Source organism: Strix uralensis, chromosome 16 (assembly GCF_047716275.1).
Source record: "Strix uralensis isolate ZFMK-TIS-50842 chromosome 16, bStrUra1, whole genome shotgun sequence".
In the NCBI taxonomy this organism is placed as follows: domain Eukaryota; kingdom Metazoa; phylum Chordata; class Aves; order Strigiformes; family Strigidae; genus Strix; species Strix uralensis.
The window spans coordinates 6,210,483-6,225,291 of record NC_133987.1 but is presented as its reverse complement, the minus strand read 5'-3'; the positions used below and the strand labels follow the sequence as shown (position 1 = coordinate 6,225,291).

The 14,809-nt window shown below is 39.5% G+C and overlaps 1 protein-coding gene across 7 annotated transcripts in view; it reads left to right on the top strand.

The window, feature by feature from the left end:
- The window catches only part of EPN2 (epsin 2), a 46,751-nt gene that overhangs the window by 15,344 nt on the left and 16,598 nt on the right, over nt 1–14,809 (top strand). For 5 of the 7 annotated variants that reach the window (XM_074885526.1, XM_074885524.1, XM_074885525.1 and 2 more), the window contains exon 2: nt 6,065–6,838. In XM_074885526.1, coding sequence (XP_074741627.1) covers nt 6,244–6,838 — 595 coding nt within the window. In that variant the 5' untranslated portion in view covers nt 6,065–6,243. Of the gene's footprint in view, nt 1–6,064; nt 6,839–7,876; nt 7,998–14,809 lie in introns of those variants that run through there. The other 2 variants (XM_074885527.1, XM_074885528.1) reach the window with 2 other exon arrangements.

The window sequence follows — 14,809 nt, the reverse complement described above, 5'->3', positions numbered from 1 at the left end:
TAGTGGGATGCAAATATGTCAGCTGGTGCTGTTCAGATCCCTTGATACTGAGGATGGGCTTTCATAATACAGAGCCGCTCAGCAGCGTGGCTGGCCTGCGATGGCCCGTAGCCCACCAGTGCTCCCACTGTTGCGGTGTTTTGGTCTCTTGGTTGCCACGTAGCTGTTGAGGACTGTCCTGTGACCTGAATAAAGAAACCTGCTTGAGCTGTAGGATTGTATTGTCTAGTGATGACCAGAAAAATATCTTTCTGTAATTGCAGTATGAATCTTTGGATGAAAACTCATAGTTATCTTTTCGTGTAGTTCATGAAAGGGGTGATATCTTTATGTAAATTAAGGTGTCTGTAGAGACTGCCTCGAGATCACAGAATGACTGGATTAATAACTGTTTTCAAAAATTCACTTTTTATATGTTACATTAAATGTCTAATACATGTTGTCTATAATACTGTTAATTAAAATTTTATGCAAATTTCTGGTGAACTTCTTATGTTTAGTGTTAATTTTCACACTTTTTATGGCCCACTTGGTATTAAAGGCTTTTCCATATATTTCCAGTCAACACTTAGCTGAACTATGTATATATTTACCTTCAGGCTTGTTACAAAGAGCATTTTATCAGTGCAGACAAACCCTGGCTTGAGTTTTACATTCCAGAGATCTGAATGGATTCTGCTGAAAGCCTGTATATAGGTGGATTTATATGGCTGTTTCTTTGAACTAAGTTTATTAAGGACTTTGTGGCTTGGCCTCATTTCTGTGTTAGTCTTAGCAAATTAAAGATAATTTCCTCCTGTAGATATCATTTACTGAATTTAATCTCTTGTGAGAGAGAACTGTTGAGTTCAGTCAAGAATTCCTCCTGTCTGCACATTGTATATAGAAAAGCACCATGTGAATTCATTGGGGTTATTTGTGTCATGAAACTATTGGAATAGGAAAAAGGAAATGGGGCATTCCCCTCCAGGTTACCCTTGATAGCCCAGGTGAGCTTCACCTTCTTGTATCTTTCCTTTTCTACCTATTTAAAGGTGACAAGCTACTTATAAAACAGAGAAGATGGCTAGTAGGGCCAAGGAAGAGAAAATGAGGAAGGCTCACCTAAACTGAACAAGACTAACAACTCCCTCTTCCCCTCTGTTTAACCTTTTAAAGAAATCTGTTCAAGCTGATAGCCCTTTTCCTGTTGTTAGCAAGGAATAGCAGCTTTAATCAACTAGTCTTACTTTTTGCTTTCTTTGCAACTGTACTGTTAAAAATGCAAACTCAGATTTTTGCTGAAGTTGCAAGTGCATTGTACTTCCTTGTGGTTTGTTGTGAGAAGTTAATTCACTGAGGACTCTGGAAAAAAAAAAAAAGTAAACTTTCTATGTAAGTATTTGATCGAAGGTTAGAAATGGTTTCTCACTTTTATGCAGTAGGGATATTTAGCTTTTTGATCTCTTACTCATAAAACAGGCTGTTACGGTGCTCCGAGACCTGTAGTAATCAAGTAAAATGCTTCCTTTGTGTGGTGTGGAAGCAGAGAGTTTGTAAAGCAGATACTGAAAGGTATACAGAGTTCTCAGTGAGCGTTACTGCTACTGCCAAAATAGTTATCTCGAATATTGGTACAGCTACATCGTGGGGGGGATAAAAAGTCCATCATCATTCTACTCCAGTCATGCTTTGCGTTTTAATAGAGTAAAATGAAGTTTAGAATAAATTGTCTTCAGTGAGTTAAAAGTAGAACAGGATTAGAAAACATGTCTTTCCATCAAGAAAAGGGAAAATAGATATTAATGTGATTCTCATTAAATGCCTTTGTTTTCATGAATCAAAGATATGAAGGTAAAGAATTGTGCCAGCATTAGTGGATTAATGGTTTTCAAGTCTATTACAGAACAAGTGAAATCTTTTAGTTTTCTGGAAGAGTGAAAAATGCTCATTTCACTTAATTGAATGTGTTCTCTTCTTGAAATGTTTACTTTACATTTGCTTTTCCAGACTTACTCTCTGCTAGTAGCCTTCTTCAGAAGCTTCCCCCTAGCAAAGCTTCCAGGTTGGGGAACGGGGCTGCCATAAACTGGGGCTCCTGCACACGTATGTACTCCAAGCTCACTTGCTTTTGGGGTGTAGCTTTGTTGGTAATTCAGCTAATAAATCCTAAGCATGTCCCAAATGCAGGATTCTCTCCAAACCATTTCTGCACTTGGTGAGGCTGTAATTTTTATTCTGCTTCTTGCCCATGCTTTACAGCAAAACCATGAATATTTTTGCTTCATTTAGCTACAGCCTGTCTGGAGAGCACAGCAGGGCTTTGGGTCCTGCCGTTGTTCGTTTGGTTTCTTCTCTGAAACCAGGTGCACAGGTTCATAGTGCATCTGGTGTAGTTGGGCAGTAATGAAGTCTCTTCACTTTCTGCTGCTGTTTTTCAGAGCTTGACAGCTTTATGTTGTGTTTAATCAACTCCTTCGAAAAGTGAGGCCAGGATTGGATTGTTTTTATTCTTCTCACAGTCTGCCTTGCAGCAGAGCTTGTGACTGTGTCGCTGTGCAGCCTGGTCACTTCACTGATGTGACAGAAAACAAACCAGCCCTAAAAAGCAAATTTTCTATGAGACCTTAAGTTGATTAGTTTTACTGTGCTGTTGTGTCATTGCTAGATTTGATGCAAGAGAGAGAAGAAGCAGTTGGAGGGTTGGGAGGCCACTGGGTTTGGTGCTGGCTAACAATTAGCTTGGGATAGCATGTGAAATTGCACCCTGATTGTCCATGTGCCTGCTTATGTTCTGATTATGATTCACTCTTCAGGTATTTATTTCATTGGCCAAACTTGGTGGTGTATAGGACTAGTAGGTGTTCCCATGTATTGTAAAATTTACCTCTGCAAATATCGCGTGTGGTGTTAAAGTCATTTTTTTCAAAAGCTTGTGAAGTTGTAACAAGTAATAAAACAAACTGCTCTTTTTCTTTAGTTGGGGAGGTACACATAGGTGAGGCATTTGCTTGTACAGTGTACTTTTAAAAATATTTTGGTCAGGCCTCTCGTCCCTGGCCTTTAAAGAAACGAAACTCTCATAAGACAAGAATGTTTTTCATAGATTTACAGCGGGTTAAAAGACAGGAAACGGGGTTAGGAGTAAATGGTTGGTTCTCACAGTGAGGGGTTATTCCCAAAGATCAGTGCTCTTGCAAATACTCCCTCTTCCAGATCGTTTCTAAATAATAAGGTGGCTAAAGTGAACCAAATTAGTCAAATTTGAAATGAATCTTGAAGGGAGAAAGATTGAGATCTGCTGAGTGATAAAATGGCAGATGAAATAGCCTCAGTGCGTTTGCATAGGGAGAAGAAAGGACCCTGGTTTCATGTGCACAACTACCAAAAGGCAAATAGACTTTTAGAAAGTATTTGATGAAGAATGGGAAATCTAAGCAGTAAATGACTGTGTTGCGATAATAACTTTTGTTACTGCCAAATCTGAAATGTAGAGTGCTTGGAACTGCGTATGTCTCAATAAATGGAAGTGTACTCAGTGCACAGAAAGACATCAGGGATGATCGGAGATTGGGAGCAGCTTCTAAATAGAGGGCTTGAATTTCAGGAGATCCTCAGTTCAGGAGGAGATGGCCAATGTCTGTAAAATCGTGACTGAGGTAAAGAAGCTGGTGTTGGCTTATTCTTTCTTAAAAAGCATGCCCCCTGTCTACAGCTTGGCAAATAAATGCCCAAGTTTAAGCTGAAGTACTTGTTTGTGTAGTGTGGTCACTGCACTGCTGTTGCGTGCTTGCTGAGGGTGAAATGGGAAATACAAGTGGCTTCAAAAAAGGGGTTGGTAGAGACACAGTGTGCCCCTTGCTCCACTGCAGGATGCATCTATGGTGCCTAAGCTGCTGATAATATAAGGCAAGGGAATATATATGTTCTTTTCTCGTACCCGTTATGTGAGGATTTGTGTCTGAGGATGTTGGGCTTGGTGGACTTTTTATCCAGCTGGTTTAGAAGGTTTCATACTTCTCATGTTTTTGATTTTTCATGTTATTTACTGCTTTTCTGTGTGGGTGACAAGCTCAGTCCTCATGGCGGGTTTGCAATCTTCTGATCTGGGATCCATATTATCAGTATAGTTCTGTTCATGATTAGACTGGCGCTTGTAACCTCTGCTGGATTCAGTTTTACCAGCTAAAGAACTTACTGCCTGCAGCCTGCTCTTAGTTGTTTGTGATCATCTTTCTACCAGATGCTGCCACCTCCTTGGATAACTTGTTTCAGCTTTGTCGGTGAACTTGCCTTAATCCATTATTGACAAAAAGAAATGGTTTAGATTAAGTAAGATGTGTGTGTGTGTGTTGTGGTGGTGGTTCTTTGTTTTGCCCTTTTTTTTTTTAATGGGTGCCTCACCATTTGAGAGCAATGCATTAGAGAGTGATCACAAGGGCAGGTGAGCCAACAGGTTTGGACACTTAAATTCTGGAGTGAAGCAGCAATCATGAGCACCTGGGAATGTTTATATAGGATCAGCCTTTTCAAATTCTGAGTTTATAATGCAGAAACCTGTAAATGGCCTGGGAGAAGAGATGCCCCTTTTTATTCCTGTTGCAACTAGTTATCTGACAAAAGATCAACATTCTCCTACAGCTGGTTTTAAATACTGGGGAGAACACCAGGATGATTGCAGTTTACCTGAAGTTTAGTGTTGATCTCATTTAATTTTCCATGATGTCATAATAGTTTTTTATTCTGCCAAACCTTTAGTGTAACAAGATAAAATACCAGTAACTCAGTGGACCCGTTCTGTGGTAGTTTAACTTGCCCAGAATGGTTTTCTAAGAAGGGCATATGCCTTTATGCTAAGAAAGTCATAGAGCTGCATGCTGTCCAAGTTGACACTTAATTCTGCTTTCATTCTAAATGGCACTGTAGTAATTTGAAGAATGATAACTATGTTAGGCTTGACATCTGTGCTTTACTTCTCTCCAGTGTCTTTTGTAAGTGATGCTGTTGCTTCTTCGGAGTGTTTGGAGAAACATTATTAGAGGACATCTTGAATGTGCAATCTCTATTAATGTGGCAAGTTCCGTTACAGAATCAGTGCTTAGTGTTCATGCAACTGGTGAATATCAAAGACTATTTTGTGTTAATGTAATAGCAAAATCTGCCAGTTCACTCAAGTAATGTATTCTAAAGCTTAATAGGCCTCTGTTTACTTGAAACAGTGACCTTAAATAAATAAATGAAACAGCTTTCCAGCTCTAGAGCTTGTCCTTGGATTTTCTTGCCAGTCATTTTGCTTTTACAATTCCATTTTCATATAATTAAAAATTCTTCAGTGCTTTGTGAAAGGCACACAGAGCTGAAACTGTGGATCTGGTGGGTGTTGTCAAATGCACAAAGTAAATGCATTTGGAAAAAAAAAATTCCCCTCTAATCTGCTTAACAATAAAGGTCACCTTGAGTTGGAGTGCATCGTCCTGGTGCTCAGTTCTCTTCCTGAGGCCTCAACGGAATGCAGAGCACTGTTCAAGATCTCTGCTCTGAAATTGAGTGTGCTTTAAACTTACCTGAGGTTTCAGAAATAGCTTGGTTGATTTTTAGGAAGTTTGCCTATTCTCTCAGTACGCTGATTCCTACAGCAATGGTAGCAGGCTGCAGTTGTCAACTCTTAGAGGGAAGCTAATGGCTGCTAAGTGTGGAATTTCTTATGTTTCAGCTTGGCTCTGCAAGCTAGCATTGTAATTTCTGTAATTAAAAATTCTAGATAGGTCTTACCTTGTTGGAAACTAAATCCGTAAGTCGTTTCTTGGACTTTGTTTCTGTTTTGTTTTTAAAATTTTGCATTTGCATCAACATGGATATCTTCTTGCTTTTGCCGTGTTCAGCAGTTCAGGTTTTTAATCTTCAATGTTTAATATTGCTTGTGAGAAGAGCAAGTTGTTTTCAAAGTCCGATGCCCTGAAGAAATTCAGGGACAAAATTCATGAGTTAACTCTAGAAAAATTTCTCGAAAGTGTATGTAGATTGCTTTCCATGAAGGAATAATTAAAGACACAACTGACGTGCTTTGTTTTCTTTCCTTACTCAGGTCATGATTTTCATTTTCTCGTGTCATTCTCTTGAAGAGAGGAAATGATTGTAGTGGAACGCGTTACAAATAAGCCACTGATACGGAGCCTTCGCAGTTCAGAAACGTTCATAGAAGAGCAAATATAGCCCTTTTTTGTTTGTGTTCTGGAATCTGTCTTGTTAAAAAGGGAAATAAAAATGACGACTTCGTCTATTAGACGGCAGATGAAGAACATTGTGAACAATTATTCAGAGGCCGAAATAAAAGTTCGAGAAGCGACCTCAAATGACCCCTGGGGTCCCTCCAGTTCATTAATGACTGAAATAGCAGATCTGACTTACAATGTTGTGGCCTTTTCTGAAATTATGAGCATGATCTGGAAACGACTGAATGACCATGGCAAGAACTGGCGACACGTATACAAGGCCCTTACTCTGTTAGATTACCTGATTAAAACTGGTTCTGAGAGAGTGGCGCAGCAGTGTAAAGAGAATATTTTTGCTATCCAGACATTGAAAGATTTTCAGTATATTGATCGAGACGGTAAAGACCAGGGCATCAATGTGAGGGAGAAATCCAAGCAGCTGGTGTCTCTTCTGAAGGATGACGAGCGACTCAAGACAGAGAGGGCCCAAGCCCTGAAGACCAAAGAACGCATGGCTCAGGTGGCCACTGGAGTGGGCAGTAATCAGATCACCTTCGGCCGAGGCTCCAGTCAGCCAAACCTATCCACCAGCTACTCGGAGCAAGAATATGGAAAGTCTGGAGGATCCCCAGCATCCTACCATGGCTGTAAGTACAAGCAGACACACATAGAAGAAGTTCTCTTCCTTTTCTTTTGAGAGATTTTGTATTCTGATTTGCTGTTAGACGGGAGAGTAAACGGTGCCTGCTAGGAGGATTAATACTCTGACTGCAACGGCTGCATCTTTGTAGGCCTGCTCCGACGCACTAATGTCTCTTCGAATGGCTGGTTAAATGCTTGTTTTGGAGAGGATGTCTGTACTGACGTAAATCAATTTTAAAAGCGGTTGTTTACTGTCGATTCCCAAAGGTAGCATTGTCAAGCTGCTTTTGTGAACATGTTCCAACGTTTGATGTGATAGGGCCCCCAACCTCAGTAGGGAGATTGTGAATGGGGGTGGGTTTTTTTTGTTTCTAGTTTTAAAAGGAGTACTCAAAAATTTGTTGTGTTGAGTTCTTTTTGTTAAGTATAATTCAGGAAAAAATTAGAAATGCAGAGTATTTCCTGCATCATTTTGCTACTTTCTTTATGTTGCTGCTATTTCACTTTGGGAAGAGTATTAGTATTTCATTTCCTTTTTTGCTTGCTCAGCAGTTCTTAGAGTAGTAATGCTTTGAATGTGTCTATGTTTAAATATTTATACTATCAGCATTTGGTATGCAAGTATCAGTACTAAATACTGTATTTCATTCTTAAAATAATAATACAATGGTGTGGGAAGAATGGATTCTTTATACCACTGCTTGGGGGAACTCCCTGTCATGTTAGGAAGAGGCCTGATTTGGCACTAAATCCTTCTTACTATAAGTAATGATCTGATGAAAGCTGCTTTGGCTGGAATGTCAGTGGTTGTGGTCTAATTCTGAAGGAAAATCTTTTCTTTAAATGAATGCGTATAGTGTGTGGAGGACTGTAACTGAGCCAGTGTGATGAATCGATTGAGCACCAGTTTTAAGAATCTTAAGTTTGTCATGTCCTGTGTCCCAAAGCGCTTCTCAAATTATAAATACGTGAATGTTGTCAGTACCCCGACATGTACAGACATTTTCTGTGGAAGGCAGTAGGAGGTAGCAGGACAAATCGAGCTAGGATGAAGAAAATCTCTGTCCATTTAAAGCTATGGAAAAGAGCAGGAAAAATTACTTTTTTTGAAAGGAAATATTTTTAGGATGCAGGGTTCAAAAAGCAGTGGATGAAGGTTTCCAGGTATGAGAATTTTTATCTTGTCTCTTAATTAGCAGTGGACTAACAAACATCATAGTTTTCCTCTTAATAACCATACTTGAGCACTGATTCAGTGTGAATTTTTAAAGGACAACCTGTATATTGCTATCACAACAATAACAGTTTTTCTTTTGAGGTCTGTAGATCTCTGTCAACTACAACAAGAATTCTTAATTTAGGAGATAGCTTGAAATGTTGTTGTTTTTAACTGATGCTCATGGACTGAAATAATAGTCACTAAGGTATGCTGAGCACATCTTTGGTTTGTTCCACAGGGTTATTTCTTCACCAGCTCTTAACTTTAATTAGTGCATGTAACTATTGTTTGTCATGTTAAATGCTACCAGAGGCTTCAAACTATTCCTCACAGCAAGGGTTGAGCAATGCAGGGTGTGTTTCTGAATTGTTGTTCCTTGGACACTTTTAAGAATTTTGATGGGGGACCAGATGTCAAGAAGCAAGTCTGTTTATTCTTTCAGTACAAAGTGTTGATTTATGGGATACTCTGATTTGTCTGTGTATGACTTTGCTGTATATCTCTATTTGCAGGATTGCTTTTGAGGTAATGATTTCTTAATCTTTTTTTTCCTTCCCCCTAAGGATGTACCTAAGAAGCTTTAGAAATCTCAGGCTTTTTTTTTTTTTTCTTTAGGTTCTTCCTCTGTTGTAGACTCTCCTGGACTTAATTATCTCTCAGCAAAAATACAGATGATTGTTAGTTTTTCTGATCTGTATCTTTTGAAGTTTTAATATGTTTCTTGTATGGTTTAATTGAGTATAGCAAAGCAAACCAGCACCTTACCAAACAGCTGTGCTAAGTGCTTCCAATAGTGGAAAACTTTGTGTGGAGCGTTGTCCTTTATCCTAGGAAATGAGGAAGGAGTTTCATCAAAATCCAGACATTTAATCTGTTACATAAATGTAGGGCTATTCTTGTGCTTTCTAAATTTAATAGAAAAGATGCTTTTCATTATTTAAAGTGAAAGAGATTGTACCAATCATGTTTTCTCTCATTCTATAACGATACCCTTCTTTTGTTCTGAAAATATGGATTCAGTAAAGTATGTAAAAGGAATTAAGTTTTACTTAGCTCCTGGGAAATACTCTTCTTACAACAGTTTTAAGATGCGGTTGCTGTACTGTATATTCTGGTAGAATTGTCTTTCATTCCTTTGGGCCTTTGAAGAGGAGATCAGAGGCATTTAGATTTGCAAACTATAGCATGAGATTTGCTTATTAAAAATGTATATCCACCCTCTTTGCTAAATACTTAGCATGTCTTGTTAACATTCAAATATAAATAAATTTTGGGAGAGTGTAACAGCCTTTTTACCAGCGTAGCTAAATGAAATGTTTCACCTCTCAGTGTTTTGGTATTAGCGTGTTTTACTTTTGCTCCTTGCTAGATGTGATGGGTGGGGATTGCAGATTTTGAGAATGCGTTCCCCTTACTTGAAAAGATGGTATTTGGCTATAAAATCTCCTCAATTTTGATACTTTCTTGCAGAAGAAAAGAAGCCTGAGCTGGCTGAAAGAGCTTAATATAATAGTTTCTCCAGCACAGATCACTAGGGGAACAAGTAACTTGCAGTGGATAATGTGTCTGGATTGTGTGTGAGGGATCTCTTCCCCCTTCTGTCAGTTACTGAAAGTGCAATATCGGAAAAGTCAGTGGACCTTTTTTGTTCCGTTTCTTCAGAATGTTGAATTAGCTGCAGTGTGCAACACTGGCTGTAAACACTGCAATGCTCAAACTACCGCTCTTTAGCTTCTTAAGCATCTGTGTAGGCTTGTATCTGACAGTGCCTGTAAGAATTGGGTTTTGTATTTGAGGCTGAGCCAGAAAGGTTTTTGTTGTAGAGTTGCTGGTCTTTGTGTCCCAAATTTATCCTTTATGACAAAATAAAAGAAGTATCGATAGCCTGTATAGTGTGAGAGAATTCAAGATGGAAAAGGATCTCTTGACTGATGTACCATCATCCCTCACTGCTGCAGGCACAACACAAGGGCAAATAAGGATGTTTTCCCCATTTCCTTGCAGATATTTTCATCTCATCTCTAACAGTCCTTCAGAAACTGTGGGAAGTGAAATGGTGAAGCATGACAGTTTTTAATAAAATCCTTTTCCCCAAAGCTTTGCCTTAATGACTTTGTTGGCCCTGAAGATCTCTGTGCTGTAAAGCTTGTATAATTCTAGGGAGTACATTATGGCATGTGAATATTACTGACTGTTGATGCAAACATTTGTAAAAGTATGTTTTTGCTATCTAATCTCATAATCTGTAAATGGAAGCCAGGAGAGATACCGTAAAGCTAAAAGCAAAAATAAAGCTCCTCCCAACCTCCATCTTGTCAACAGTTTCTGACATACTGAGGACAATTGGCTATCTTCCAGCTTTAAGCCAGGGGCAATTAATGTTCAGATTAGGAGCTATTCAGTATTCCATGACAAAATACCTAAAAGTGTTTGTTTATTTTGGAAAATGCCTAAATTGTATGGAGTTCCATGAACTCTGATATCAGGTTTTATTTCACATTAAGGGAATGTTCTTGCATGGTGCTGAAACTAAACCTACTGGGGAGAGAAAAGAATATAAGGTCAATATTTGAAATCTTTGGGAGCAGTAGTTCCCCACCCCTCATCTGGCTTTTTGTCTAAATATTGCCTTTATGTTAGACGTTAGTCACCCAGTTTTGAAAACTTCAGCCTCTTGTTCCTAGCCTTGTTTCGTCTACAGCTGCCAATGACCACTTAAACAGGAGTCTGGATGTACAGCTGCATGTGGGAAAATAGGGTGTTCTTAATATAGACCTCTTAAATCTGAACTGTGATGCTGTTTCAAGCCTGGGAGTGCATTTGTTAGAGTTTACTGGTCTTGATAAAGTCCTTCATCTAGTAACTATAAAGTCTTTCATCTAGTAACTATGTTTTTAAAGTATTCTTTCAGCAGGGGCTGACACAGGGATATTACTCTGTGGTTACACTGGAGTTGTCAGCGTGGCAGAAGCGTAACCCACAGTCACTGCTGTGTGGCAGACTGGTCAGAGTACCTGCAAAACGCTGTGCTCGAGCACCTCAGGCCTGCAGAAGCTCTTAGGAGACGGGTCAGGAGCGTAGGGACTTGGATTACCTTGTTCTTTCTCAGCTGTCTTGGGAGGAGGTTAGTGGTGTAGCCTTTAGCAGACCTACCCAGATTGTCCCAGTTGAGTTGTGGCTGCTGAGGAGGCAGCGTGGTCTGCTGCAGCTCCTTGCAGCTGAGCTGGTTACAGGAGTCGGAAAAATGATGGAAAAATACTCGACCTGGAGGGAAGTGACTGACAAAGCCAATTCCTTGGTATCCCTGCCTCCAGAAGATAGTGTGTTTGAATTAGTTTCAACTTCAAAGGAACCCTGGAAAGTGCTGGTCCTCTCCCTGTACTGCCTTCATGTTTTAAAACCAAGTTTACTGAAGCCCCGCTTTTTAGAGGTCCAGTGCTATTAGGCCTAAACCAGGACCTGCCTGTGTTATTTTGGGTTGTACATGTCCTTTCCTTTGGCCATCTGCTGCCTTGGATTTGGGTTTGCGCTTAGAAACGTTGGCAGAACCAAGACTGGTGTGTTTTTTAATGTCCTGATTTCATTTACACAAACGCAGCAGAGTAGGGAACAGCGCAACGTGCACAGTGTGACCTGATTTTAGAGGAGCGCTTTGCCTGGAGGTAGGCCGCTTGGCTGAGAACTCAGATTCATTATACATACAGCCCGTCTGATAAAAGATTGGTGAAAGATGGACTGAAAAGGGCTTTTATGGATCTTGTGAAGTGCCAAGTCTGTTAACCTTACCTGTAAAGATTTTTGGGAGCAATTTCCTTTAGCTGAGTTTTAATATTTCCAGTGATTATTCACATTAAGTTGGCTCACTTAAAAACAGTCTTGTGAAGCGTCAGCAAGTTTGTGTTCACTCATGTATTTCAGCTTTGTCTCCCCTTTCGCTTGGAGGAGAAAATAATTCAGAGGAATTACTGATTTGGGTTTAACACCACAAGAAATTCAGAATGCTCCTGTTTTTCAAGGTTTTTTTTATAATCTGTTCTGCATCTTTGCAGGTTGGAATACATCTCTGGCCTTCCATCTTAAGGAATATACGGCATATCATCCAGCAATGAATCTAGATGAGCTGCGTGGATAATTTCTGTAGTTCGAGGTGTTGAAGGAATGTGGTAGACTCCTGTGTTATCTGTCAGATGGCACTTGACAACTTGATTTAATCCTCTCATCATACTTTTATTTTTCTGGTGCTCTAAGTAAAGGCGGGAGATGCCATTGGTGTAACCAGGTTTCTGTAGTTGCAGTAAATTATTTATGTCTATTAGGATGAGTGTAGGGATCACCTGAGAGAAAAAGAAATGCTCTTTTATGACAAAAGTCTTAAGCATTTGTTCAGTATTAAATTAATTTTCAAAAGTGCTCTGTCTGCTTCAGTGCAATTAGAAATCATGCAGTAAGGCTGATCAGCTCCACCTTGTCACATTAATAGGTGCTATTAATTCTCTTGTATTTGAAAGATCTCTTTTAATTCCCTATGGAAAGGTGGATTACACAATTCTTTCTAGATTAAGCAGTTTGCACATGCCCTTTCATGATTGGAGAGGTTAGATTGGCTTTTTGAAAGTATCCCATCTTTATTTGGGTAGTCTTTCATTTGAAGACTGATGAATGGGATCTCTGCTTGGTTCCCGAGTGAATTGCTATCAGTTTCTAAGTTCTTACCTTGATATTATTCTAATTTTTCAAGTCAGCCTTGGTTTTGTCTACTTTGTAGGCATACTGATTGAGTGAGGAAGCAGCTTTTGTTTCTGAACAAATGTGACTTAAGAACTGAATTCTGTTCTTAAGAATGCCACCTGCAAATTATAAAGCTCTGGCTTATTTTCCATGGCACTCTGTGCCATCACTTGGTCTAGAGTGACATTAAAAAAACCCCAACAAACAAAACCAACCCAAAAACCAAGCACGCACTTCTGAATTAAAATACCCATTCTGATTTTTATTCTGGGCCTGATTTTTTTATCATTAGTGTAGATAATGACTCTGCTTTCTAGCTGTGTACTCTATACACTTTAACTCACTAACTTAACCAAACCTATAGACGGCTTTTAATATAGCCAAAATATAGTAAATTACCAATAGATACGTATGAAAGACGTCACAGCCCGTACTAGAGACAGATGGTGGAGCAGAATCCTGCTTTAGCGATTAACTAAGGTTGGAAATGATTTCCTTGCACTGCAGCTGGAGTCTCGTTGAGAAGACAGCCCCGTGGTGTGGCTCCCTGCAGCAGCAGATACCCACGCAGTTCCTTCGGGGCAGCCTGGGGGGGCCGGGATCTCCAAATTCTCAAAGCAGCAACAAAGCAGGGCTTAGCAGGTCAGAATTGATCTATTGAGTCCCATCTTACATAAACATCTGAGTTAACTGTCATGTGCTGTGGGATAAGAGATTCTTTGTGTGGCAGCGATACTGTTACTAAGGCAATAACCTTTATGCTAGATCCTTGCGACTAAACGTTAGTGCAGGATGAGGCCAACATAGAAGGGCAGTGATAATGCTGTGGGAATTTAGGAGTGAAGTTGCTGGATAAAAACATGTCAGATTACTACGAAGAACAGTGTTTTGAATTGCCCTTAATCCTTTCTCAACAAATATGCTGACAGCTATTTAATGTACATGGTTTTATAACCACTGTAGAAGTTTAAATGTAAAATAACATTTTTATTAATGTTCTTTAATGTGAGGCCCAAGGAAGAATTTCAAATTGATAATTTTTTCCTTTTTTTTTTTTTTGTAAAAGGAGCTCTAACTTGCCTTTTAGAGTTACTAAACCCAAGTAGAATGAATTGCTGAAAAGCCTAAAAGTGAAAAGAAATAAGCTATATCTGTGAGACCCCTTATTATCTGTGTTCAGATCCCGGAGCCGCTGAATGCTGGTCTCTGTTGGGAGCTGTGAGGTCATGTAGCTCTCTGCCAAAGCAAGCCTGCCTATGCTGTGCGTGGCTGGGAGGAGAGGACCCGCCATGAGTAGGGTGCAATTCCTGCTTCTTGCAGCTTTTTAGTGCAAAAATGCTGTGTGCTGTTAAAAACTGAAACTGGTGAGCACTTTCAGTAAGTCGTCCTTCGTGTGGAAATGGGAGGAGGATCAACAAAGTTAACTCATTTCACGTCATCTTAAAGCCATTCTACTATGAGCTTCTTAGTTGTTATGGAATGTAGTTTTGTCAGCAGAGATGGAAAAACTCCTGTGCAAAAACTGCAGCAAATCACATTCTTCCCCACAATTGCAGTTAAAGAAATGGAAGACCAGAAGGTACCTGCGTGATCATAGTCCAGTTGCCATCTGTTCTCAGGTGACTATGTTGGTGTTCCATTTGTATGCTTATCCAGCTCTGGTTTTAAACCAGTATGACACTCTCCTGTGATTCCTGCTGGAAAGCCACTTCTTTCTACTTGTATCTCAGATTTATTCATGGTCAGTTTATACCATTAGTTCTTGTCCCTTTATTTTAAATAGTTTTTGTCACTCCATAGTATTTGCAAGCCTGATATATTTAGCAACCATAAACTACTCCATCTTCTTTTTGCAAAGATAAACACATAAAATATTCTCTCTGCTCGGAAGGGTAGGTCTCCACATCTGTTCTGTTTTGAAATCATCTTGAATTTGAATGACCAGAATTGCATTTGGTTTGTTAGATGAATTCTGACTGGTGCTTTGACGCGGGAGTGCTAATGTTAGTAATACCTGTATTAGGTGAGT